The 24,303-nt window shown below is 41.3% G+C and overlaps 1 protein-coding gene across 4 annotated transcripts; it reads left to right on the forward strand.

The window, feature by feature from the left end:
• The first annotated feature begins 586 nt into the window (after positions 1 to 586).
• golga1 (golgin A1) lies at positions 587 to 23,205 on the forward strand. Of its 4 annotated transcripts, XM_039620743.1 has the most exons (25): positions 590 to 816; positions 1,634 to 1,916; positions 4,923 to 5,013; positions 6,193 to 6,267; positions 8,885 to 8,986; positions 9,893 to 9,990; positions 10,068 to 10,100; positions 12,257 to 12,385; positions 12,556 to 12,725; positions 12,882 to 12,993; positions 13,089 to 13,172; positions 14,422 to 14,547; positions 14,741 to 14,836; positions 15,572 to 15,667; positions 15,826 to 15,921; positions 16,138 to 16,278; positions 17,076 to 17,150; positions 18,006 to 18,095; positions 18,206 to 18,308; positions 18,425 to 18,585; positions 18,809 to 18,970; positions 19,086 to 19,145; positions 19,473 to 19,697; positions 19,809 to 19,895; positions 20,316 to 23,205. In XM_039620743.1, exons 2-25 carry the CDS (start codon positions 1,788 to 1,790, stop codon positions 20,391 to 20,393), a joined length of 2,619 nt encoding a protein of 872 aa, XP_039476677.1. In that variant the 5' UTR covers positions 590 to 816; positions 1,634 to 1,787; the 3' UTR covers positions 20,394 to 23,205. The 4 variants fall into 4 exon arrangements, with proteins under 4 accessions (XP_039476678.1, XP_039476677.1, XP_031604826.1 ...); XM_039620744.1 differs by lacking the exon at positions 12,257 to 12,385 and having other exon boundaries at positions 587 to 816; XM_031748966.2 differs by lacking the exon at positions 8,885 to 8,986 and having other exon boundaries at positions 594 to 816.
• The last annotated feature ends 1,098 nt before the right edge of the window (positions 23,206 to 24,303 follow it).

A 24,303-nucleotide genomic window follows, 5' to 3' on the forward strand; every position in this document is an offset into this window, starting at 1 on the left:
GCTCTCGGTCATCCAGGTCATCGTAGTCTAAGGAGCGAGGAAAGAAAAGCGTCTGGACTTCTTTGAGTTGCTTGAAGACGTTTCGCCTCTCATCCGAGAAGCTTCTTCAGTTCAAGGGTCAAATGGTGGAGAGTCCCAGATTTAAACCCTGTGGGGTTAAACTTATGAACTTCACAGTTCATAACCAATCGGAATTTTAATGACTGCTAAAGTAATTGAATAACTGATTCATTTATTTTTTTTTGTCTATTTATTTAATGCATATACTCTAAACCCTAGACTTTCTGTACTAATACAGGGCAGTAAATCTCAGGGTATTCACTGGATTTCATTTTTCCAAGACTTACAGTGGCTATCGCAATCTATACAATCTAATCGGCGGTTATCACAGTAATTTTGTATACAGTGCTTTTACATACGGTTTCTAAATCTTCCTGCTGGTTTTACATATCGTTTATATTTTATTTTTTTATTGAGCGTCTCTCTCAAAGCCACCGGGGATTCCCCGCTTAATTGTGATTGCTCTTAGTGCCTACAGGGAGCGCTACATTTCCCCACCTCTAACTCCCTCTATCCAATGAGCAGAGGGCTAATCGTGACGTCTTCAGTCATCTGGGGTGATTACGTGTAAAGTCTCTTGTATGAGCTGTAGCTCGCTGACTAGCACTGGCTAGCATCCCGTTGGAAACACAAAGTCTATAGCTCATATTACGGACTGCCACGGCTCCAGCCTTCCTTTCGGTGTTTGTAGAGAGCAAAAAAGGGCGTTTCACGCTCGAGAACCTCACGAAGTGACTTTTAATCGAAGTGAAAATGGTAAGAGGAAGGCGACTTCAGTGTACGGGCAGTGTAACGTCAGCTAGCATCACCGGTGGTAATATTAACTCTTATTGTTATGGTTAGAAGAGCTAGATGGCTAGCTGTCTGTCAGAATAGACTCTCATACCGTACTTTGTTTTTTCCCCTTAATTAATTGAACCCCGGGTTTGTCTTTGCTGCAGTTTGCGACTAAACTCGTTCTTTAGCTGTTGAGTAGGGTAGGATACTCTGGAGCCAGGCCAGGGGAACCGATTTAGTTAGGAACTGCCCAGAGTCAGGGACAGTTGTTGTGATGAGTAACTGTAAGGTTTTCAGAGCTGCAAGAAAAGCCACATCAATGACACAAACGTTTAAAGGGTTGGTACACTTGCAACAGGAACCACACAGAAACCTGTGGTCTCCTCGGAGTAACCAAAATGATTGGACAACTGGTGGAACCATGCTGGCTTCCCCGTGCCATGTCTGATGGGAAAACAGTCTGTTTTACTGCCAGTGAAAGTTTGTCAAATAGGGCTGTTAGTGGGCTGTAGTGTAGCCAAATGAAACGGCCAGGATTTTGCCCGTCATAGATGTGAGTCCAGCACATCTACCACATGATTCCAAAAACTGGATCTTGTTCTGGACTCATTTCAGCAATGTGACAGTGGTCAAGGTTAGGCTTCTGAAGAATGTATACAGTCTCCATCTTAAACACTCAAATAACACATTACATATCCTTCCCTGTTGTGATTTCCTAACATCTCATACCACAGTCACATGTTGTGCACTAAGCTTGTTCCTGGATATTTAATAACTTTCTTTTCTCATTTTGTAGATTTAGCAGTATGGAAGTACTATCAGGAACCTCCTTCAGGTGTTACTGCATAGGGAAGTGGTGCTGTCTGAGGCGACACAGCAGGGAGCCTTAAACTCTGAGCACTAGGTGAAGAAACTGAACTGCACCCAAGAAGAGAAACTGAAAGAAGAATATGTTTGCTAAGCTGAAGAAGAAGATTGCAGAGGAGGCGGCCACAGCACCTCGGAGTGGTGTCCGCATACCCCGTACCATCAGCAAGGAATCTATCACCTCAGTGGGAGCAGACTCCGGGGATGACTTTGTAAGTTCTTTAGAATTTTGACAGTTTGGTTAATAACATCAACCATCTATTAATACAAAAACGGAGGAGTAGACTTCAGACTTGTCCTTGTTCTTTTTGCTTTAACATGACAGAGAACGTTCACCTCTGGGTGGTCAATCAGTAACAGTTTGCAATATGTTTTCCTATATTACTTTAACGTGTTCACAGATCCTTGGAGTGCTGCTTTGCATTAAATATTAAATGACTGAACACAGAGATGATTAAGAAGTACTGTATCAGCAACAAAGTAAATGCATTTCACTTTGTTTCTTTATGCTTTTGAACTCAGTTTTTCCCACGTTGACTCTCATGCTTATTTTTTTAGTTTCATATTGTGTTTCACTTATTTATTTGTTGTTCCCTGTTTTTGCTGCTCTGCAGTAGTGCATCTACTAGTAGGTTTGCTTATGCATTTAAATTGTCAGTGTCAAAGCTCAGATAGGAAGGCCTCACTGTGCTTCTCTGGCAGCTCCTGTTGATGCTGAACATTGTGGCCCTGGTACATTAGTTATCCTCTGTGGCTGTCAGCAGAGCCATTCCTGGGTAGTAGACCTTAGTTTTGATGGACATGCCTATAGTAAAGGTGATGGTAGAGTGGAGATGGGCTCTTTTGTACTGATTGTGTGTCTTCATGGTCATATTTGAGTCCAATCTTAAGACCAACACATTTAATGCAATGTTGTGTATGTTATGTTATTGTACTTGACTGTTTTCCTTATTTAAGAACGTCTTTTTAAAGACAGTTGCTTCCATCATAGTTTGTTAATCAGATCCATCTCATTGTTAAAGCTCTGTTAGTAGCTCTAATAAGTAGCTCTCGAGAAAGAGGAAGCCAGACTCCTGAGGCTCAGTTACAGTTGGCTAAATAATTTAGTGAAGTTGCTTAGTCGCGTTACAGCTGGCTGATATGTTACTTTGTGTTTTTGGTTTGTAGTATAACAAACATAGTAGCATAGCTGCACACCCTGGCCAGCTTGTCTGCACAACTCTTACTGCTGGCACATGTATTTTTCTGTCATCCAATTCATTTTGTTAGAGCTTTCTTGCAGCTAACCAGCATTTGTCATGTGACCCAGCAGAACATCTTTCCATGAATTAAAACACTGGTTCTCAGATGGCATGCTGAGTCAAGTCCTTGGACTTGGAAACCAAGCAGGCCTTCTGTTAGAAATCTAGCCTACTTTGAAAGGCACTGGGCCCGACCCATAGACGGCAAGACTCAAGGAGTCTGCAATGGTCTGCCCATTGTGGCAAAATCCATGTTAATAAAACACTGGCAAAACAGTCAAAGAAAACTAGAGACACAATAACGGCAACACTCTCCAATAACATAGTGTAGATGTCCTGGTACACTGAGATGCTAGAAAGGCTGTCAGTATTGTCTTTGTTTGAAAATACAGTTACAAGAAGAATTGATGACATGTCAGATAGCATAGAGGCCTTTTCGTGCGGACATGGATACAGGTGTGCTTTGGTATATCTTGGACAAAATCTCAAATGACTGAACACTATAGAAGAGTGGCGTTCATACCTCCAGTAGAGCTCCAGAGACTTGGAGAGTTAATGTCAGGGCACACTCCAGAGCATATGCAGAGCTTTGCAGACTGTCATCTACATGTTGTAGCTGTTAACTGACAACAGTGGGCCGTGTTAAAAATATGCGGACTGTCCTGTACCCTAATCTTGTTTGTTGTACTTCTTTGTAGTGATGTAAAAACAGAGTATGAAACCATTAAAGTCGTGCCATGCTTCTCAGGGTGTTTTTCACCTTTGGTGTTTATCCTGTTTCTCTCCTTCATGGTGAGCCCACTTTTCAGCCAGTCAGCATTTGTTCAGTACCTGTTGTAGTCACATACTGCACACAGACTTCCAGTGTGATGGCACTGGTGTTGCTACTGCTTCAAAGTACAGGTCCTTTTCTACTTGCCTATGGTGTATCATGTAATATTTCTAGATATAACTACTATGTAGTTATGTGTTTTAAGCCTCAAGTTTCAAATCCTGCATAGTGCTTACATTCTATTAAGTTAGACAACTGACCATGTTTTAAACTTAATGAATACTAAACACTCCATATTTATCCCACTGTGAGATTTGTGATTAAGGTCATGGAAACTTGCTGGTCTTTGTTAAAACTTCTATCAGGAATGTTGGTGTTACTTTTGACTCAGCTTTAACTTTGGATACTGATGGTAAAGATCTGGTTTGTTCTCGCTTCCATCATTTAAGAAATATTGCCACGTTATGCTTGGCAATATTGGTGCCACTCTCTAAACTTGTCATTCATGCTTTTACTTTAACTAATAAGGATTGAAACAAAATAGCTATCTCAGCAAAACCTCCTGGTAACCTCTTTTGCTGGATGTGCAGAGTGTTACTGTGAGACTTCTAACAAAGTTGTCCAAGTCCACTGCTGATTTACTTACACTGGCTCCCTATTAACTTCAGAGTCCACTTTAAGATACTGGTTTTGACCTCTAGAGCTCTGCATGGACACGCACCAGTGTACATGCAGAGCAAACCCTCACATCCATACTTCTCCAGCAGGTCACTGAGGTCATGCGATCAGAACCATTTGACCGTCCATCACACTAGGCTGAGATCTAAAGGAGATGGAGCTTTTGCAACAGGGTCCAGGGCTCTGCACACTCTCCCTCTGAGCCTGACATCTGTAGACTTGGTGATTGCTTTAAAAAAACAGCTAAAACTCATCTTTTCAAACTTGCATTTGTGTAAATTTTTGTTTTTATGTTCCAGCATTATTTTGTTGTGAAGCACTTGGTGAAGTCTATCATGAAAGGTGGTATATAAATAAAACTTTGTTTTGCTGAAATCGTGAAATATTTGGCACCTTTTCTCTATAAGTGACTGAAAATACTGGTAAATCAGAGTGGCTGTACATCTTCTATTATTCTAACCAAACGATTGACCAGGTCCACTTCTATAAATGTCTGTATGTCTGGGTTTGTTTTTTGTTTTTTTCAGGCATCTGATGGCAGCAGCTCCAGGGATGACCTTCCTGCCCAGCTCCTCAGAAGAAATGATCAGATCCGAAGGCTGGAGGCCAAGCTGTCAGGTATGATGCACAAGGCTAATGTAAGCAGCTGAAGTGATGCAGTGTGCAGTTTTTAGGAGCAATCGGAGTTCAATTTAAATGCACGTACGCCTTGTATCAGTAATGGAGAAGGCTGTAAGCAATATAGCATGTCTTAAATGATAATAATAAGATGAGAACATCTAAATGATTTCAGTTTTATCTCACACAAGTTAAAGATGCATATGTTGAATATAGAATTATAACGAGTACAGACATTTGAGGATTCGCTGCATGAGACTGAGGCCTTTCAGCCAGGAGAAACCATGGAAACAAACAAGAAAATCATATATACAAATTTGCATTTAGACTTTTTATGGTCTTGGTAATAGAGTGTGAATGCTTCATGTTTATGAGCCTCACAGCAGTCCTGTTACTGCCCAGTGTGAAAGCTGGAGTTATTGTGAGCGTGTAAAGTGTATTATACGACTAAGGCAAAAGTCTGTGCTTAATCCCATTTCAATCAAATGGCAAACAGGTTTGAGTAGCAGGTGGGCGAGGCTGAAACAGATTTTTCAGAGCTGTTTGGCTCACAGGGATTACGTGTACATGCATCGACCTTCATATGTGACACATATGAGAGAAGATGAGGAAGAGCCTAATAGGCCAGTTTAAAGCAGGGCAGCTGATTTCTCTGCTCTCCATGCTGCAACGCACAGGCTGATGGCCATGAAGTGATTGTGTTAATGTCTCAGTGTGAATATTATTTTTACTATTTAACTGTGTGTGGCTTGTTTTTCTGTTGTAAATAAATATTGAACTACTTCTTTTTTCTTCTCAGAATAATGGCATCTTTTTCCTTTAGGTAGCTTTAATGACTTTCAATCCCTAGAAAAAGGTTAAAGGTGGCAGATTCTCATGCAGCCTTTAAACCATTATGGTTTTGTCAGATAAGCAAATCATCAGTATTTTTACCTTCCATTATTTCTCAACCATGTTTTCCCTTTTGTTTTCCCCCACTCCTTCTGTTCACCTCCTCTCCTGCTTCTCTCTTAACTGTCATCTGCCTCTTTCTCCTCCTTTGTGTGTGTGCCTCTTTCTCCTTGTTTGTGCGTGCGTGCATGCGTGCGTGCGTGCGTGCGCGTGTGTGTGTGTGTGTGTGTGTGTGTGTGTGTGTGTATTGTTGATACCCCACCCTATCACCCTACTTCCCAACACTAGACTACGCTGAGCAGCTACGAATTATGCAGAAGACCAAGGAGAAGCTTGAAATTGCATTAGAAAGGCATCAGGATTGTACGTACCTCTACTCTCCTCCCAATTAGCTTCCTTTCTGTCTCCTGTCTGTCAGCTGTACTAAACATTACCTGACACATTATCACTCACAGAGATGGTTCAGGGTTCCAGATGCTAATATCTTTAGAGGCTTTCTGTGGAAGTGCTCTTTTTCTTTTCTTTGAATCTAAAGTAGGATTGTTTTTTGTTTTTTCATACCACTGGTATGTAGTGTTCACAGCACTGATTCCAGAGCCATGCTTTGTCTGTCACTTTGCTCTCAGTTTGTTTGCTTTTGCTAAGTGGTTTCTCAAATTTGCCAGAAAATATAGCAGCAGCTCCAAAGGCAGACCATTAAAACCAAAGCTCCCAAACACAGTGTTTGAATGTTTGTTACAATAATGGTACACACGGTCAACATTTGTTACATTCTGGTCTATTAAACCTGGTACAGCCACCTATATACAATGGGATGCAAAAGTTTGGGCAACCTTGTTAATAGTCATTATTTTCCTGTATAAATCGTTGGTTGTTACGATAAAAAAATGTCAGTTAAATATATCATATAGGAGACACACACAGTGATATTTGAGAAGTGAAATGAAGTTTATTGGATTTACAGAAAGTGTGCAATAATTGTTTAAACAAAATCAGGCAGGTGCATAAATTTGGGCACTGTTGTTATTTTATTGATTCCAAAACCTTTAGAACTAATTATTGGAACTCAAATTGGCTTGGTAAGCTCAGTGACCCCTGACCTACATACACAGGTGAATCCAATAATGAGAAAGACTATTTAAGGGGGTCAATTGTAGGTTTCCCCCCTCTTTTAATTTTCTCTGAAGAGTAGCAACATGGGGTCTCAAAACAACTGTCAAATGACCTGAAGACAAAGATAGTTCACCATCATGGTTTAGGGGAAGGACACAGGAAGCTGTCTCAGAGATTTAAGCTGTCTGTTTCCACAGTTAGGAACATATTGAGAAAATGGAAGACCACAGGCTCAGTTCAAGTTAAGGCTCGAAGTGGCAGACCAAGAAAAATCTCGGATAGACAGAAGCGACGAATGGTGAGAACAGTCAGAGTCAACCCACAGACCAGCACCAAAGACCTACAACATCATCTTGCAGCAGATGGAGTCACTGTGCATCGTTCAACCATTCGGCGCACTTTACACAAGGAGATGCTGTATGCGAGAGTGATGCAGAGGAAGCCTTTTCTCCACCCACAGCACAAACAGAGCCGCTTGAGGTTTGCTAAAGCACATTTGGACAAGCCAGCTTCATTCTGGAATAAGGTGCTGTGGACTGATGAAACTAAAATTGAGTTATTTGGGCATAACAAGGGGCGTTATGCATGGAGGAAAAAGAACACAACATTCCAAGAAAAACACCTGCTACCTACAGTAACATATGGTGGTGGTTCCATCACGCTGTGGGGCTGTGTGGCCAGTGCAGGGACTGGGAATCTCGTCAAAGTTGAGGGACACATGGATTCCACTCAGTATCAGCAGATTCTGGAGACCAACGTCCAGGAATCAGTGACAAAGCTGAAGCTGCACCGGGGCTGGATCTTTCAACAAGACAACGACCCGAAACACTGCTCAAAATCCACTAAGGCATTCATGCAGAGGAACACGTACAACGTTCTGGAACGGCCATCTCAGTCCCAGACCTGAATATTATTGAGAATCTGTGGTGTGAGTTAAAGAGAGCTGTCCATGCTCGGAAGCCATTAAACCTGAATGAACTAGAGATGTTTTGTAAAGAGGAATGGTCCAAAATACCTTCAGCCACAATCCAGACTCTCATTGGAAGCTACAGGAAGCATTTGTAATTTCTGCAAAAGGCGGATCTACTAAATATTGATTTCATTTCTTTTTTGTGGTGCCCAAATTTATGCACCTGCCTGATTTTGTTTAAACAATTATTGCACACTTTCTGTAAATCAATAAACTTCATTTCACTTCTCAAATATCACTGTGTGTGTCTCCTGTATGATGTATTTAACTGATATTTTTTATTGTAACAACCATTTATACAGGAAAATAATGACTATTAACAAGGTTGCCCAAACTTTTGCATCCCACTGTATTTATAAACTCATTTGTTGAGCTGTGTCTCTGACATTGTTTTAAGTTACTGTATTGACTGTGATGAACTAAAAATGGGGCTGATAAGAAATATCAAAACCCGGTTGGGTTGAACAACAAGACCAACTTGCTTGTGACTCAGTAAGTGTAGAAATATAATTTTTCCACTTTGTTTAGAGAGGAGGATTTGATAACTTGGTCTGTGTGTAGCTGCTGCATGTGGCAGATGCTGATGCAAACAGAGTTTTTATACCTGCTGTAATACAAGCAAAGCTAAATATATTGGAGTATGCAAATATTATATGTTCACACTAAAAGCCTTGAGCATTAAACACACACTGGCAGAACTTCCTTTTTTAAAGTTTAGTAACAGGTGATTTGCAAAATCTTTAAATGTTAAACTTGACTTTTTGGCCATCTATTTTAGCAAACTGACTCGGTTAATCTGGAAACACTTCAGTTTGTCCCATCTCTTCCCTTGAGTACACTCCAACCTCAGCATCTTGGATTGCAGCTGCTGATTTTATTCCTTGTTCTGCTCTGCAGCCTTCATGAGGGTTGTCCAGGTTCAAGTAGAGCGACCCTCATGCTCACAGCAGATCTCAAGACTAGAAGAGAATCCACTGACCCCAGCTGCTATCGAGGATGGTAGATTTGGAGAATGCCCCGAAATGATATTGGGGACAACCACAACAGCAACATGGCCACCAACCAGGGAAACATAAGATGTGAAGCAATGGAGCTGGCTTGCAGCAACTAACCATTCAAATTAAAAGCAAAGTGAATGAATAAAATTAAATACACTTAATATATAGTACTATAATATTGACAAAACTCTGAACTTTGCCTAAATGTTAGGTAAACATCTTTTTGAAAACACAAGGATATCTGTCCTTCACAAAAAATAATGGATTTGTTCAGGGAGATAAGTGATGTAAACCTTATGAAAGTAGCACCATGGATCGTGTGGCGAATGAGGAACTGGTTAGATGAGAGCTTATTGGACCATCCAGTCAACAACATCCTGAATGAGCGAATCTCGGAAGAGTTAAACATTGCATCCTTAGCACTAAAAATATCAGCTGTTCTCTCAAAGTTCTCCCTGAAACCTCTCGATTTAAAGCCCCACAGCGGCCTCTCTGCCGTCACTCCCTGCTTACTTCATAGTTTTCATTCATAGTAAGATGGACTTGCTGTTCTAAGATTATTTGTCTTGTGTTGTAGTAATGTGAGTTGAACTCTGCAGTTTCTAGGCGTTCTAAGCTTTTAGTCTAGATAACTTCATTTCTTTAGGGTGGGTTTGTTTTGTTCTGCACAAATGTCGTGATAGCATCTTTACTATCTTTCTGTTTCTGCCATGTGTCACGCATTCCTCGTCTCTGCCTGTTTTTGCTTCTGGGATGAACACACTTCTTAAACTGACTCCAACTTTTCACAGCTACTAACGGTGCCACTCTCTGTGCTGTTTAACATTTCTGTTCTGCTTGGTACATACAAACCTTTCTGTGTCCTGTCTGTCTGTCTGTCTCTTTCTCCCTCTCTCTCACTGCTCAGCATCCATAAAGAAACTTCAGGAACAGAATGACTCTCATCAGGCCAGCAGAGCCAAAATGGCAGAGGGGATGGCTTTAGCGTTGGAGAAGAAAGATCAGGTAAAGATGCATTCTGTCTCACTTATTATAGAGTTCTGATTTGTTCACACTGAATACTTTCTATCCTTCTCCTGCAGGAGTGGATGGAGAAAATGGCCAATTCAGAGAAAGTAAGTTACATTTTCTTGTAAAACATGTAGAACAAATATAATTCACGGAGGTAACGTCTTAGCTCTAGTAGGGAAAAAGTCCAGTTGTATAAAAATCTATGGCAAACTGGACCTTGGTTTCTTGTCCGTTTGACCTCAGTAAACACCTCTCTGATGGGTTTATGGGAGCAGTTGTTTTAGGTCATGCTAAATATGAAAGGATGTTCAAAAGAATGATAAAGCCCGGCAGTTTGTTTTTGGGGGGGGGATGACATTTCTGTCGCTGATATTTCTGTGCTGTTCACTGATTGGACTAAATGTTAAACTTGGTCAGATTTCTTAAAAATAAAGAAGCATTATTTGTTTCACTGGCACAAAGAGGGTCATATTTAAATAACAGAAACAAAATAAGAAGCGTGAAAAATGCATTACACCTGCAGTTGGGCAAATTGTCATTCTTTAACACCGATATTGCCTCAGAATTTCAGTCATTACATCCCTACTAGAATACCATTACTTTTTGTTTTAAACATGGGTTCTGTCTTCTTGGTAACCCCTTTGTAATATGCTGAGTTATTGCTAACAATGTGCAACTTTTGGTGTATATCCCATCACAAAGAAGATAAAGGAGACATTTTCCTTGTGTGGGGTAAAAGAAGCTGCGTAGTAATGCTAGAGACCTTTAGAATTGGTTCTTTCATAGCATTTGTCTTGTGTTTCACTGTGGGGAGCGCCCCCTGCGTGACCTCAACAAAATCTCAAATACCATCATACCAGCTCTTTTACACTTGCTCAGTGACACTGGTGTCAGGAGTGGCCAGAGCAGTGTTATATAATAGACTGTCATAGCCTCAGATGTTATTCAAACACCTCTTCTCTTGGTGACAAGTATACTATTGGGCAATAGCTAAACAGATTGGAGTGCACGACTCTGTCACTGCTTCTTTGTTCCCAGCTTTTCAGTTGCAAATTGGCTCACGAGAGGTAGCAGTGCTGTCCTGTAGCTGATGCTGAATCTAAGGTACCACTGGCATTTCTATCAGGAAGAAATACATCTTTACTTTTTACTCCAAGTTAACTGAAAAACGGTAATCTTCTTCTCCGTGCTTTTACCTGGTGGCTTCACAAACTGTTTAACTGTTTGTAACACTCATAGCCTAATCGCTAATCATGGCTATAGCTTCTGTGTGCTAGAGCGTTGTCTTACAGCAGCGGTCCCCAACCTTTTTTGCGCCACGGACCGGTTTATGCCCGACAATATTTTCACGGACCGGCAATGAGGTGTCGCGGATGAATACAACAAAATAAAACTAGTGCCGGTACCGAAAAAAAGAAGATTTATTCATAACACACGTAAAAAGACCCAGGAAAACCGAGTTAACGATAAAACGATAACAAAATAACGTTGAAAACCGATAAAAACCCTGAAAACCATACATTTCACACCTGAGCCTCAACTCTCGCGGCCCGGTACCAAATGACTCACGGACCGGTACCGGTCCGAGGCCCGGGGGTTGGGGACCGCTGTCTTACAGGACTCTGTATGAGCATAAGTAACATGTTTGAATCATAGGCCATCCCATTTCAGTGCTTCATGGCAGTGATCCCATCATTTCTTCAGGTTGAAGAGAGTAAGGCATTCTCCACCTTCAAGGTGTATTTGGCCACTATTACAGCCTGCCATGTTGGTTTTATGGTTTCTCTTAAAGGGAGTTTCTAAGAGGTTTGTGCATAACTGCCTTACCCCACACATTTGCTAGGTTTTACCAGTTGTCCCACCCTTTTGAAGCGCTGCCAGGGACAGTTTCCATCTAATGCTTGAATTACTTCAGCGTTGTAACTTTTAATCTAACTGGAAACCACTCTTAACCCTACACCATATCCTCACATGTAACCTAAGAAATGAAACTACGACTAGATGGCTTGGAAGGTTACTACGCAGTGCAGGCTTCCTGCACGAGCTTGTTTTGACTCTGTCTGCCAGCAATAGAGGTGGGCCCTGTCCTGACAGGAGTGTAGCCAGCCAGGACGGGCTAGTGTATTGGTATTTGAGCTCTTGGTGAGGCCATCACTGAACCGGAGTCATATCCATAATCTTAAGATTCTTGACACGTGCATGAATCCAATAAATGGTGCATGCGAGAAACGATATTTACCACAAAGGTGTGTTTGTTTAGGAGAAGGCTGCCCTGTCAGCTCGGCTAGAGGAGATGATGGAACAAAGCTTAGCACTCTTTCAAAAAAGGGACGACCTGGATGAACTGGAGGGCTTTCAGCAGCAGGAGCTCGCTAAAGTTAAACACATGGTGCGTACATGTGGTGTGCCAGCTTCTTCCTGACATTTTGTGATTACGGAAAAATGGCAGTCAGTTATGTAGTCGTACATTGATTGTACCTTAGTCCAGGACTGGCGAGTCTCTACATTGGTTTGAAAACACTTTACGATGTGGTATGATGGTTGGATTCTGTTTATCAGTTGCTAAGGAAGGAAGAACTGCTGAGCCAGCGAGAGCGGGAACTTCAGCAGAAGGAGGCTGATATTCAGTCGGCAAAGCGAGGGCTGGCCGAGGCTCGGGGGAAGCTCCAGACTCTGGAACGGCAGCACGAGGAGAGCTGCAGACTCAACTCTGAGCTGGAGATAGAGCGGTAAGGAAAATGCAACAGTCGGTTTTTGAGGAGGGAGTCGGCATTTTCAACATTTAATCGCTTGTTCTAGAAGTGAGCTTGGATTCGTTGTGGGACTGTGATTTATTTTGTGACAAAACACTGTAATTCAAAGAGCATTTTATTGGCTCCATGTAGAGAAGAGCTGCTGCTGCTCAGAGAGGAGGCTGACAAGAAGGTCGGCGAGCTAGAGGGACGATGCCAGGAGCTGCAGTCAGTCATCCAGCAGGTTTCTGAAGACTTCCAGAAGGTCAGCACACTACTACTGTACTACTACTACTACTACTATTACCACCCTCTCCAAAACTGCTTATTCACTCGTTGTTTGTTGACTTTGTTTTTCAGTCACAGAGTATGGTTTCCACGTTGGAGAAGTCCCTCCATGAATTACAGACAGAACATGATGCTCTGAAGCTGCAGCAGCAAAAGGTCAGAATGTGAGAGGCAGTAAAAATGTAGTGCCCTGCAGCTAAACATCGACAGTCTGTGTCTAACTTGTTTCTTAGTTCATACTTGTTTTTTTACGTCACCATTTTACAGTGGAAAAGCAAAAAGGTTGTCCTTTTCATTTATTCACAATAATATAAACCTGTACTATCCCTCTAAATAAATATTATGAGCTTTATTAGAGCACACCTGTGCCTATTTGATTTGATAAGACATGAAAGTAAAGGCACATCTGTTTTTATGAGGTGCCAGAGCAGAATGGTGTATGTCACAGTGAAACCACAATGCCTAGAAGAGATTGTCTGTATTGTGAGAGAGAATTGTTAGATTTGCTGACAAGAATAAAGAGAAGTGACCAAGGGCCTTGGTAAGACAGATGAGCAAAAACCCAGTGGTTACTCTGAATGAAACCAGCAGTCTCTTTGTGAACTGGGGAGAACAGTGTGTCACTCCACCAATCGGACATTTACAGTGAAGAAACCAGAAAAAACCTTTTCTTCACTAAGATTCCCAGCACAGTTTGTCAAAAGGTGCCAAAGTCCATCTATGAGATGTTCTAAGGAGCTTGGAAAGAAAAGCAACCAGACTTCTTCAAGTTCCCTGTAGACGTTTCACCTCTCGTCTGAGAAGCTTCTTCAGTATCTATGAGATGCAAAGTCTTCTGGTCGGATGAAAGAGTTTCAACCAGTACGTGTGGCATAAAGTAAACACCCAGTAAACACCCATCATGTAGTGGCAACATGATGCTGTGGGCTTGTGTACATGTGACACAAACTGGGAAACTCGTTGGAGCAGAGGGATGCAAAAACATGTCATCCTGCAGGAAAACCTTTGCACCTTTGACCTGAAGCATTGAGACACTCAACTGCAAGACTCAGGGAAAATTCTGGAGCGGCTCAGTTGGAGTCCAAGAAGACTTCAGGCTGTTCGTTCCTGCCAAAAATGCTTCGGCAAACTTGTTATTTTATTTTGAACAAAATTCACAAAACACCCCAAAACTTGTTATTTTTTCCGTGTTTACGTTCTTGTTGACATGTAAACAAATTGAATCCTCTTCAGTGAGTCACACATCATTATGGTGTGTGGAAGGAAGAGTTGGTGTGTGTGTTTGTTGGGGTTGTCAGAAAATAAGAGTGGATCACATTAGATTGTTCCAATTGTTTTAAATGCCGTGTCAGTCTTTTACAGCAAATGTTCTTTACCTGTCGTTGGCTTGTTGCTCCATCATCAGGCGGCTGTGACAGTGGAGGACAAGGAACGCTTGTTGGTGGATCTTCAGAAGAAAGTAACATCGTTGGAGAGACGTCTGCGGGGGAACCTGAGCCAGGATGAGCACCTACAGGAGCTGCTGCAGGAGGTTAAGAACAGTCTTGGGTTTACTTTATGACAGTAGTGCATGGCTCTCAGTTGACATGCTCACTGAGGTGTTGTGTTTTATGGGCCCACTGATGATGACCAAACAATGTCTTTATAGTCAGGCTTCATACTGAGGAAAAAAAGAAGCTAGAAGCACAAATATAAGTTTATAACTTTTTTTGTTGTCTTTCCAGAAATCTAGTCTGGAGCAAAGTCTGGACGAGACGAGAACAGAGCTGCTGGCTGTCCGGACAAACCACGCTGATACTGTCAGCTCTCTGGAGGCTCAGGTAAAACAGCACATTCATTCATGATGGAGAACATTATATGGGGCCTAATACACAAACCCTGTGTAGATAAATGTAATGTAATAGTCTGATCTTGTAGTCAGCGGTGTATTACCTTAGAGGGAACATAAGATTGAAGCTGTGTAAAGTGTTACCAGCTGAACAGAAACGCCAAGATGAAAGAAAAATAAATGGAGGCTAAAATTTAATGTTTTGCATAATATCATCACTATTTATTTAGTCTAAGGAGCTTGGAAAGAAAAGCGTCTGGACTTCTTTGAGTTGCTTGAAGACGTTTCACCTCTCATCCGAGAAGCTTCTTCAGTTCTAAGGTCAAATGGCCGAGAGTCCCAGATTTAAACCCAGTGGGAGTTTTCCCCCAAAGAGGGACAAAAGGACTCCCTGATGATCCTCTAATCACCTGAGCCAAGGTGTGAAAGCGGGTGTGGGTCCCAATCAGCCAGGGTTTCTGGTGAGCTCATTGTGAAACCTCTCGGATGAGAGGTGAAACGTCTTCAAGCAACTCAAAGAAGTCCAGATGCTTTTCTTTCCTCGCTCCTTAGACTACGATGACCTGGATGACTGAGAACCTTCACAGACACTATTTATTTAGCTTTTCTTTTTAAAATGTTCCCATTTAATTTCTCACATTAGTTATGAAGTTCTTTTTTTTTAATTACTGGTTTATTTCTGTTGTTCTCTTTTTAAAACAGCTGCATGTTTATTTACTCCTGTTAGGTGTCGAGGATGAGTGTCACTATTACTGAGCTGCAGACTCTTCTGCGACACAAAGACGACTCATCCAGGGCCTACAGAGAGAGGACAGACACACAGGTAAGCGATGACACCGCTCTGAGGAATAATACATGATAAAAGGATTCTAAGCTGAGATTGGAAAGTGAAATTGAAAAGACTTCACATGGTTACATTTTGTATGATGAAGCCTTGATGAGTATCCATTCATATCATGTTGATTGAATTGTGGTTTTCAGATAGCTCAGCTGGAGCAGCAGGTTGTAGAGAGCAATGAGAGGCTGAGCAGTGCACAGCAGCAGATCGCAGAGAAGCAGCAGAACATGGAGAAACTGGTGAGCACAGTTTGAGCCTTTAGAAAGGAGCCTGATATTCCCCACAGTGGGCAGCAGAGAAGAATTATTTACTAAAGGCTACAGTGTGCTGTTTCAAAGTCTGATCCTGTTTGTGCTCAGTGTTTTGTTTCTTTGAGGAAAAACGTGGACATTCAGCATGATTACAGTGAAAAGTAAAGAGTGCATGTCCAAACATACTTTTGTCCGTGTGCACAGCAAGGAGAGCGGAGTGCAGAGAAGGCCTTTCTGGATCAGCAGCTGTCTTTGTTAGAGCAGCAGAGTCAGGAGAAGATGAGCCGGCTGGAGGACTGCATCACCTCTTTACAGAAGGACAAACAGACACTACAGAGCAGGCTGGTATGTTTCCTCAGTGTCATTTGTTTTTATTCTGTTTGATAAACCAGTGTCTAATCTGTACCTGCAGACCCCAGAGTGAACATGGATGTTTTTCATATGGGATTTCCAAAAGAAGGATTAATCAGTAATAAGGTTGGACGGTGTGTAAAAAGTTTCCAACCGACAGTCGTCAGTCCAATACCAGACAACGAGGGATATATTCACACAGGCGCAGACTTTCGATGGGCGGAGCAATGATAATCATTTGATTTGCGCGTTTAAAATGTATAAGTTTTGTTTGGAGGAAATATTTTACTTTATTTTCTTGTTTGTTTTAGTGTTAATATAGCTATTTTTGGATTATTCATTTATGTATTTAGTTGGGATAAAAGGCTTGGAAGAGACATTTTGATTTTGAACTTACTAATTTTGTATTTGCTGTTTGGTCGAGTGTGTCAGACAGACAAACACTGGAACGGTCTGTAAACACGTTATAGTGGAAAAAAGAAACCAGTTTCTCTTTGTTTCCCTTCCCACCATAGTGTTTTTATTTAAATAAATGTTTTTGGTTTTTTGTGAACATAGGCTGCTGCCTTTCTTTCGTTCTGTTATGAGTTTGAAATGAATCGCTGCATTTGGGCGCACTCTGAGGAGGGTGCTGTTAAAACAGCTGTTATTTTTTCTGTTGCCTTTCTTAGATTCAACAAACATTATTAGCGAACTTACTCAACGAATAAATAAATAACTCTTTTAAAAACGATATATTCGTCCAATCACCAACCTTAATCAGTACTTGTTATGATGTGCACATATGGCAGGCTGATCTGGACAAGCGGATGAATGAGGTGGACTCTGTTCTGAAGCAGCGGACAGAAGAACTGGAGCAGTGCAGGGTAAGAACCACAACACACTGCTGGGCTGTTTTATTCAAGAATATGTACATGTATTTAATTTAAACAGTGATAACTGGGGGATGGGGTGGGGGCAAAACGAAAACTACTGGGACATAAAGAAGCTGAACAACCACAGAAATGGTCCAATCCAGAAAATGGAGCACAAGAGAAACGATCAGAAAATTCCAACACAATAAAAAGTTGTTTTACAACAAACAGCTTATTTCTGTTGGTTCGAAACCTCCATATTCTTCATAATGGAGCAGTTCACATTATTTGTCTTCTCTGCTGAATAACATGTGAGTTTTAGTTTTTTACCCCTCAGCATTAAGAGGCCGCCGTGCAGGCTGGTGGCTGGCTTGGACACCTGAGCCTGTCAGTGTGATCTACCAAAACTCTGAGCCTAGTCTGAATGTTCATTAACCTTTCATTTTCATTATTATCTTCTGCTTGATAGAAATCGAGTGTAGATTGTATCTAGTGGAAAGATTTTTCACTAAATGTTGGAAACGCAGTGAAGCAACACTTTGTTAGCCTTTGTGTGTTTCTGATATATCTGGTATATAATTATAATTTTGGCGGTTGTTCTGGAGAAGCGCAGGCTTATTGCTCACCCTGTTGCTGTTGTCACTGTTACACTGTATATTACTCACTAATATTACCAGTGTTCACATTCTTTGGCACATTTATTTCATTAGTCATCGTGTGTCGTAAGTTGTAATCATTTGTTTATGGCGCAGCTTTTTCACTCTGTCAGATGAAAAATAAAACTTTAAAGTTTATTTTATTTAATGATTTTTGAAAAGAGCGGAGGTTATTTGTAGCCCACATTTTTGGCCTGTTTGTGTTTCCCAGGTGGAGCTAAACAGCCGACAGACGCTGAGCACGGAAATCGCCAAGGCTCTGGAAGAAACCAGACGACAGAAGGAGGGCCTGCAAACACAGGTCTGTGGATAAACACACAGCACAAACACGAACCTAGGCTCTAATGAAATAATGTAGTAACTCTGTGTGTACATCACCTCACTGTTTGTGTGTGTTGTGCTTGATGTCAGGTTGCAGAGCTGAGTGCGGCTCTACAGAGCTCACAGCAGGAAGTGACCACTGTCACCGAGAAGCTAGCACTCAGAGAGGATGACATCAGATCACTCCAGAATGGTACACACATGTGCACTAAAGATTTTTAAAGACATGGCGCTTACTAAAGAGTCTGTTTTAGAATAATAAGAGTTTAAAGCTCTTTATGTCTCCAAAATATTGTGTTTGCGTTGCAGAGGTGCAGGGGCGACAGGCATCCCTGGTGGAGGTGCAGGAGGAGGCTGAGCGGCTGAGAGCCCAGCTGGAGCAGGTGGAGCTGGACAAAGACTCCCAGGTCACCAGCCTGAAGGAGGAGCTGCTCACACAGACTCAGCAGCTGGACAGCTGCCAGGCTCGGGTCAGCACCTGCACACGCTCAGACGTCTTTGAACATACTTGTCTCATATGGAAGTAGTACACAGTGCTGTATTTTATAATGTGATGGGTGTGCAGGTGATTTCCAGGCATTCACACTCATGAGCTCAATATTTTATCTTGATGGAATTTCTTGTTAAACTGAGACGGACTGAGTACTTTAATCAGATTGAATTAACAGTCCGTGTTTGGTGTGAACTGTCTAGATCTCCTACCTGGAAGTAGAGGTGGAAACCCTGACCGAGCAGCTTCACAGTCATAGTGTAGTCTGTGAGGAGGATCAGAACGGCAGTGTGACCGTGGATGACCTGGATCACATCCAGAAAGTCAACAAAGAGCTGGAGCAGGAGCTCAGTGACAAGAACAGGGTCAGACGCTTTTTGGCAATTCACATTTGGTCCTCCAGCTATGAATGAAAAAACTACATGCATAAAGGCAGGTAAACTCACCTCCACACATAAAACTCTCTGATGATGTTTGCAGACCATAAAGCAGCTGCAGCAAAGACTGGCAGAACTGAAGAGGACTTTGCAGAAAGAACTGGTAAGACACAATGAATGTTCAGTTTACCTACTGACGCTGGCTCAGTCTTATTTCAAAGGCAAAAAAATGATCTTTTCTTTGACCTTTTCTATTGTCTATCTATTCTACTTTTCTATTGTCATAAAATTGCCTGGATAAGCCAGAATCCTGCGTCATACAGGCCTCGGGTTCCAAAGAAATAAAAAACCTGTACTGTTGCTGTAGCCTAAAACAATCAAGTTTTTTCTTAATTGTTAAATTTGTTATTGATTGGATTCTGCCTGCTTATCGAGTGTAAATGCAGAATGGATGTGATTCTTGGTGCTTTTCTCTCTTCGTGCTCTGTAGAAATTAAAACCCGAGTCAGAAGCTGAAGGGAAGGAGAAGCCAACTGAAAGCAGAGCAGAGAAACCAGAGAGAGTTTGTCCTGACCCTGCACCTGCATCCACCCCGAGTCCCCCGACCTCCAACACCACAGTGACCAACACCTCTGACCTCAATGACTCAAGAGAAATTAATTTTGAGTATCTCAAGCACGTCGTCCTCAAGTTCATGTCATCCAGAGAGGCAGAGGTAACGACTGCGCGTGGCTCTGCAAGAGTCTGGTTTATGTTCACTGCATGACAGAGCCTAGCTGTGCTCCACACTCAGACTGAAGGTGCGCTGCTTGTTTTGCTCTGACAGGCATACCAGCTGATAAGAGCTGTATCTGTGCTGCTGAACTTCAGTCGAGAGGAAGAGGACATGCTGAAGCAGACTCTGGAGTACAAGGTGGGCGAATTCTTTGCAAAAAGACATCTCTACAAATCTCTGTGGGAAAACCTTTCTAGACTCAATCACTAGTTTCAAGTCTTATGAACATAACGTATGTTAAGTTTTTAAATTGTGCTCCAAGAACTAGAAAAGAGGCTCAAGCGTCACAAGTCACTAGCCAATGAGCATGTGGCGTCTCTTGGTCTGCCTCTCGACTGTCACATCTGGTTTTCAGCTTGAGGTTTCATAATGGGATTGTTGTCATTGCAGCTTCCTCCATCTCTTCTATACAGTCTGTGGTAGTTACTGTGCTTTGCCTTTATAGAGCAGACCAACCTCTCGATACAGCCAAATGTCATCACGTGTATTATAATGTCTTCACCTTTGCTGCCATGTACTCGGTCTGTGCTAATGATTACTATTCCGTTTGTGTTGAAGATGTCCTGGTTTGGATCGAAGCCTTCTCCAAAGGGAATCGTCCGGCCTTCTATCTCAGGATCAGCTCATTGGAGCTGATTTTACAGCAGAAAGAGCTGAAGTGATGAAGAGACTGAGAAAAAGACAGAGTACCTTCTTCCTGTCTAGCTCCCAACACTGAGCAGGACTCCAGCCTCCCAGTTTTTCTCTGGCTCTGTGGGAGGTGCTGATGTGCGGACAGAGGAGGGGCTGCACATCATCATTTAGGGACGAAGGCTTACTCATAATCAGTGGTGATTTTTAAATGACAGTTTTGATTTTTCTTCAATCATATGACACTAATCTGATGTTTTCTTGTCAGCAAAAAGTGAGTTACTATGTGAGACAGTGAGACATCACACAGAAGTAACACTATGACTGTTATTTTTGGGATCGCCTCGTTTCTGTCCTTTCTGTTGGAGCAAACATCAGCGTGACATGAAGCGATCTTGTTCACTGGACAGCTAGTTTAGTCTTTGGTTGCTGAGGGTCCTTTAGCTTGTTGTTTATCACTTAATTTTAAATCACAGAGGGCTTATTTAATGAAAACGTGTCACTTTACTGACCTGTACAGTTGGCTTTAGTATCAATGAGTTTATTTCATGGTATATAAATGGTTCACACTGGTGTCAAAGGACCAGCTGTTCTCACATTCAAGAATGCTGCATTGGAATCTGAAGAGTTAATCGGGGACCAGGTGTTTGGGTTTAATGGATTCATTTTGCTTCTCTGGTTATTCACTTGTTGTTAATCCTCCATTAACAGCTTTCCTTTGAGGACCTGATAGCCACCACTCCATTTCTCTGCCACTGAAGAAGTTTTTGGTCAATTGAGTCACCCAGAGACCGAGAGAAATAAAACACAACCAGTTCAAAGATTGGTCACATAAATATAGAAATTGCTCTAATTAATCAATACTTTCATTTGTTTTTTTAAAATTTGCTTTTAATAATTTTTGTTGTAAATTGTTAATGACAAACTTTAAAGGTGAATTAAATGGCCTCCTGTGGTCTACCTGCAGTACCTGCTTTGCCGTCTAAGGTGCAACAAACCACACTTTGGGACTCAACAGTTAAAGAAATCAAGGCTGTGATCAATGTCCAATATGATCATCATAATCTAAATTTTTCCTAATAGATGCCAATGCTGACATTTCTCCAGCTACCATGCATGGTGAAATGTAGTCGCTCTCTGTACTGTGGTGAATTAGAGATTTAAGATCACCTGTGTAATACCAATATGTGCCACAGTGTGGTGCAGTCACATTCTGATTTACAGAGGCAGCCTGGGAAAGAAAACTGATCTGTTTCAGATCATTATGTGTGTTATTATGTGAAAGCTGTTTGATACTCAGAGTACGATCTCTACGGGCTGTTTTTCTTTTTCTCTCTCCTTTAACACCAGTGTGAAAAATATAGACTGTATATAAATTCAACTGAAATAATACAAATGTGGTCAAAGTTTTCATACATTCATCATGTACATGAAGTAATTTATGGCTTGTATTTCTTTGAACTAGTTTTTTTTTTTTCTAGGGATGAATCATTTTACATCATACATGTTTCATGACACAAGGATACAGTCTCTCTCTCTCTCTCTCTCTCTCTCTCTCTCACACTCACACACACACACACACACGTCTTTATGTCTTTTAGCTTCACAGAGTCTATTAACTTCTTGTTGGTGATTGTTATTGACTAAAATTGCTAGTTTCTCTCTGTCATCATAAAGTTTTTGTTTGACAGCACTCACTCCATCATCCATTACTAAGAATAATGGGAAGTCCAAGATCGCAGAAGGAGCACTGTGAATTTACACAAGTTGGGAACGTCTCTTGGACCCATCCTTAAACAACTGTACTTTTTTTTTTAAGATCATCAGTTCAACAACTGCACATAAGTACAAGTTATTCCAGTGTCTCACCACCTCACCAATGTCTGGAAGAAGAGCCGACCTTTCATTTTGAAATGAGGCACATTTGGTTAGGAATTTCAGGAGCAACCCAGAAACCACCAAGGCTCGGGTCTGCTATGAACTGCTAACAGCTGCTAATAACAGCGTCCACAATGAAGTGAGTTTTACATCGCCATGGACTGAGAGAGTGCTGACCAAGAAAGAAGGCCCCACTCCAAAATGGACGTCTGCAAACTTGGCTAAAATTTGAAGGACATGAAGGAGCCAACTGCTCTTTGGAGACAATTCAAAATAAAAAATAATACCACCCAACAATACAAAACCCAATTCTTCTTCTTGTTTTGTTTTTTGTTTTGTTTTTTAAGTTATTAAAGACATGTACTGTATAACCACTCCACCCTGGAAAAAGAACCGTTGAAAGAAATCATTAAAGTCCAGAATGAGAGTTTGTAAACTCCTGACCGCAGCTGTATATGATAAAAAAGGTAAATGCTCTGTAAATAATGAAGGACATGCTCTGCCTTCACCTGCCTTTGCTGATGTAAATCAAAGTACATTCCACTTGGCTGTTTATAAAGAGAAATCTGTACATACTGTATGCATTGAAAACTTTATAAATCAGTGGATGTCAACAGTTTGATGTGATCGGTTCATAGTATTTATCGTTATCATAGACCTGAGCCCATACATGTTTCTGCCCGAGCTCGTCACACTGTCCACAACGGTGTCTTGTCCTGAGTGTCAGTCATGTGATTTGAAGTTTTATCTGTTGAGTTTGTATATAGAGAAAGCAAGAGTACATCTTTGAATGCAGATTTGCCATCATGTTTTATTATTACAGGTAGCAGACTGATGTGGTTATGGACACTCCATCAGCTTTTATACTCTGAGAATCAAAGAAATGATGAATGCACTTTTGAACCTGGTTGATTCTGCTGTGTTAAACACTCAAACAGCTTTTCTGCCTTTTGTTTTTAATGACTCAGTGATGTTTCTATGGCTGTTTTATTCTGTGACTCTTGGAGGCACCGCTGGTACCGAGTAGCTCAAAGTCATTCAGAAGGACGTGTTTGTTGTGTGGAAGTTGGTGGAAGCAGTGCTGTGTGTTGGTCTGATTATTCACATCAGCTTTTCAACAGCTGTGAATGTCCACTTTATTTAGATCATAAAGCGGTCTTAATTATGTGTTGCACACTGTGGCCACCATGATACCACACATTGGTTTATTATTATTATGAGGCCTCACCATTTATTTTTTTTTATAGAAGTGACCATATTTGGCCAAAAGGGTGGAATGCTAAGTTCTCAGCTAATGCTAGCAAACACACATTCCTGTTAATGATTACAAGTAAACACTAAACAAGTAAAACGATAATGAAATACAAAAGCTTTCCTTATCAGAACTGAAGAACAAGCTGATTGGTACCAGACAAGATAAAATCCATCAGATAATCCATTAAAATATCTCCAGTTTTGTGATCCTTGTAGTTCAGTTGGTAGAGTGCCATCAGCTACAGTTGTTAGCATGCTGCTAACTGTTATATCAGTATTCCAATAACCAATTTATGAAAAAACAAAAACTGTATGTGTTATGGTGGTGTTAATCCAAAGGCTTTCCAATGCTGTAAAACTGGCATTTGAAAATGGGACACTTCATGGTCTGACTTCCTTTTAGTGGTAGAAGTGGACACTAGAGGAACTGCAGTGATGGTTTGAACTTATAAAGCTTCAGTGTTTTTTCTGCCTCTTTGTTATCCCTTTAAAGAAAAATTGAAATTGAAAAAAAAATGCAAACCCACACAGATTAGAATCCTGTGTCCACAATTTATAAACTAAGGTGGATTCACGGTGCCTATTTTTGGTCATCTACAATTAGCCAGACCCCGTTCAGATTCACTCCCCCCAGCAAGACTGTCCTATGTTTGTAATAATTCTAATACACTTAAGCACAAGACAGAGCAGATCATCGTGCAATGAGCTGAAACATTAACCTGTTATTTATTATTATTATTTGGTTTTCATATGTACCTGTTTTCAGTGATTTCAACTTTAATAG

Source organism: Oreochromis aureus, linkage group 12, assembly GCF_013358895.1.
Source record: "Oreochromis aureus strain Israel breed Guangdong linkage group 12, ZZ_aureus, whole genome shotgun sequence".
NCBI classification, from domain to species: domain Eukaryota; kingdom Metazoa; phylum Chordata; class Actinopteri; order Cichliformes; family Cichlidae; genus Oreochromis; species Oreochromis aureus.

Coding starts and splice junctions, on each gene's coding strand:
- golga1 (XM_039620743.1), top strand. CDS start 1,788: ATGTTTGCTAAGCTGAAGAAGAAGATTGCAGAGGAGGCGGCCACAGCA. Junction 9,991..10,067: donor CGTTGGAGAAGAAAGATCAG/GTAAAGATGCAT, acceptor CTTCTCCTGCAG/GAGTGGATGGAGAAAATGGC. Junction 18,971..19,085: donor AGCTCAGTGACAAGAACAGG/GTCAGACGCTTT, acceptor TGATGTTTGCAG/ACCATAAAGCAGCTGCAGCA.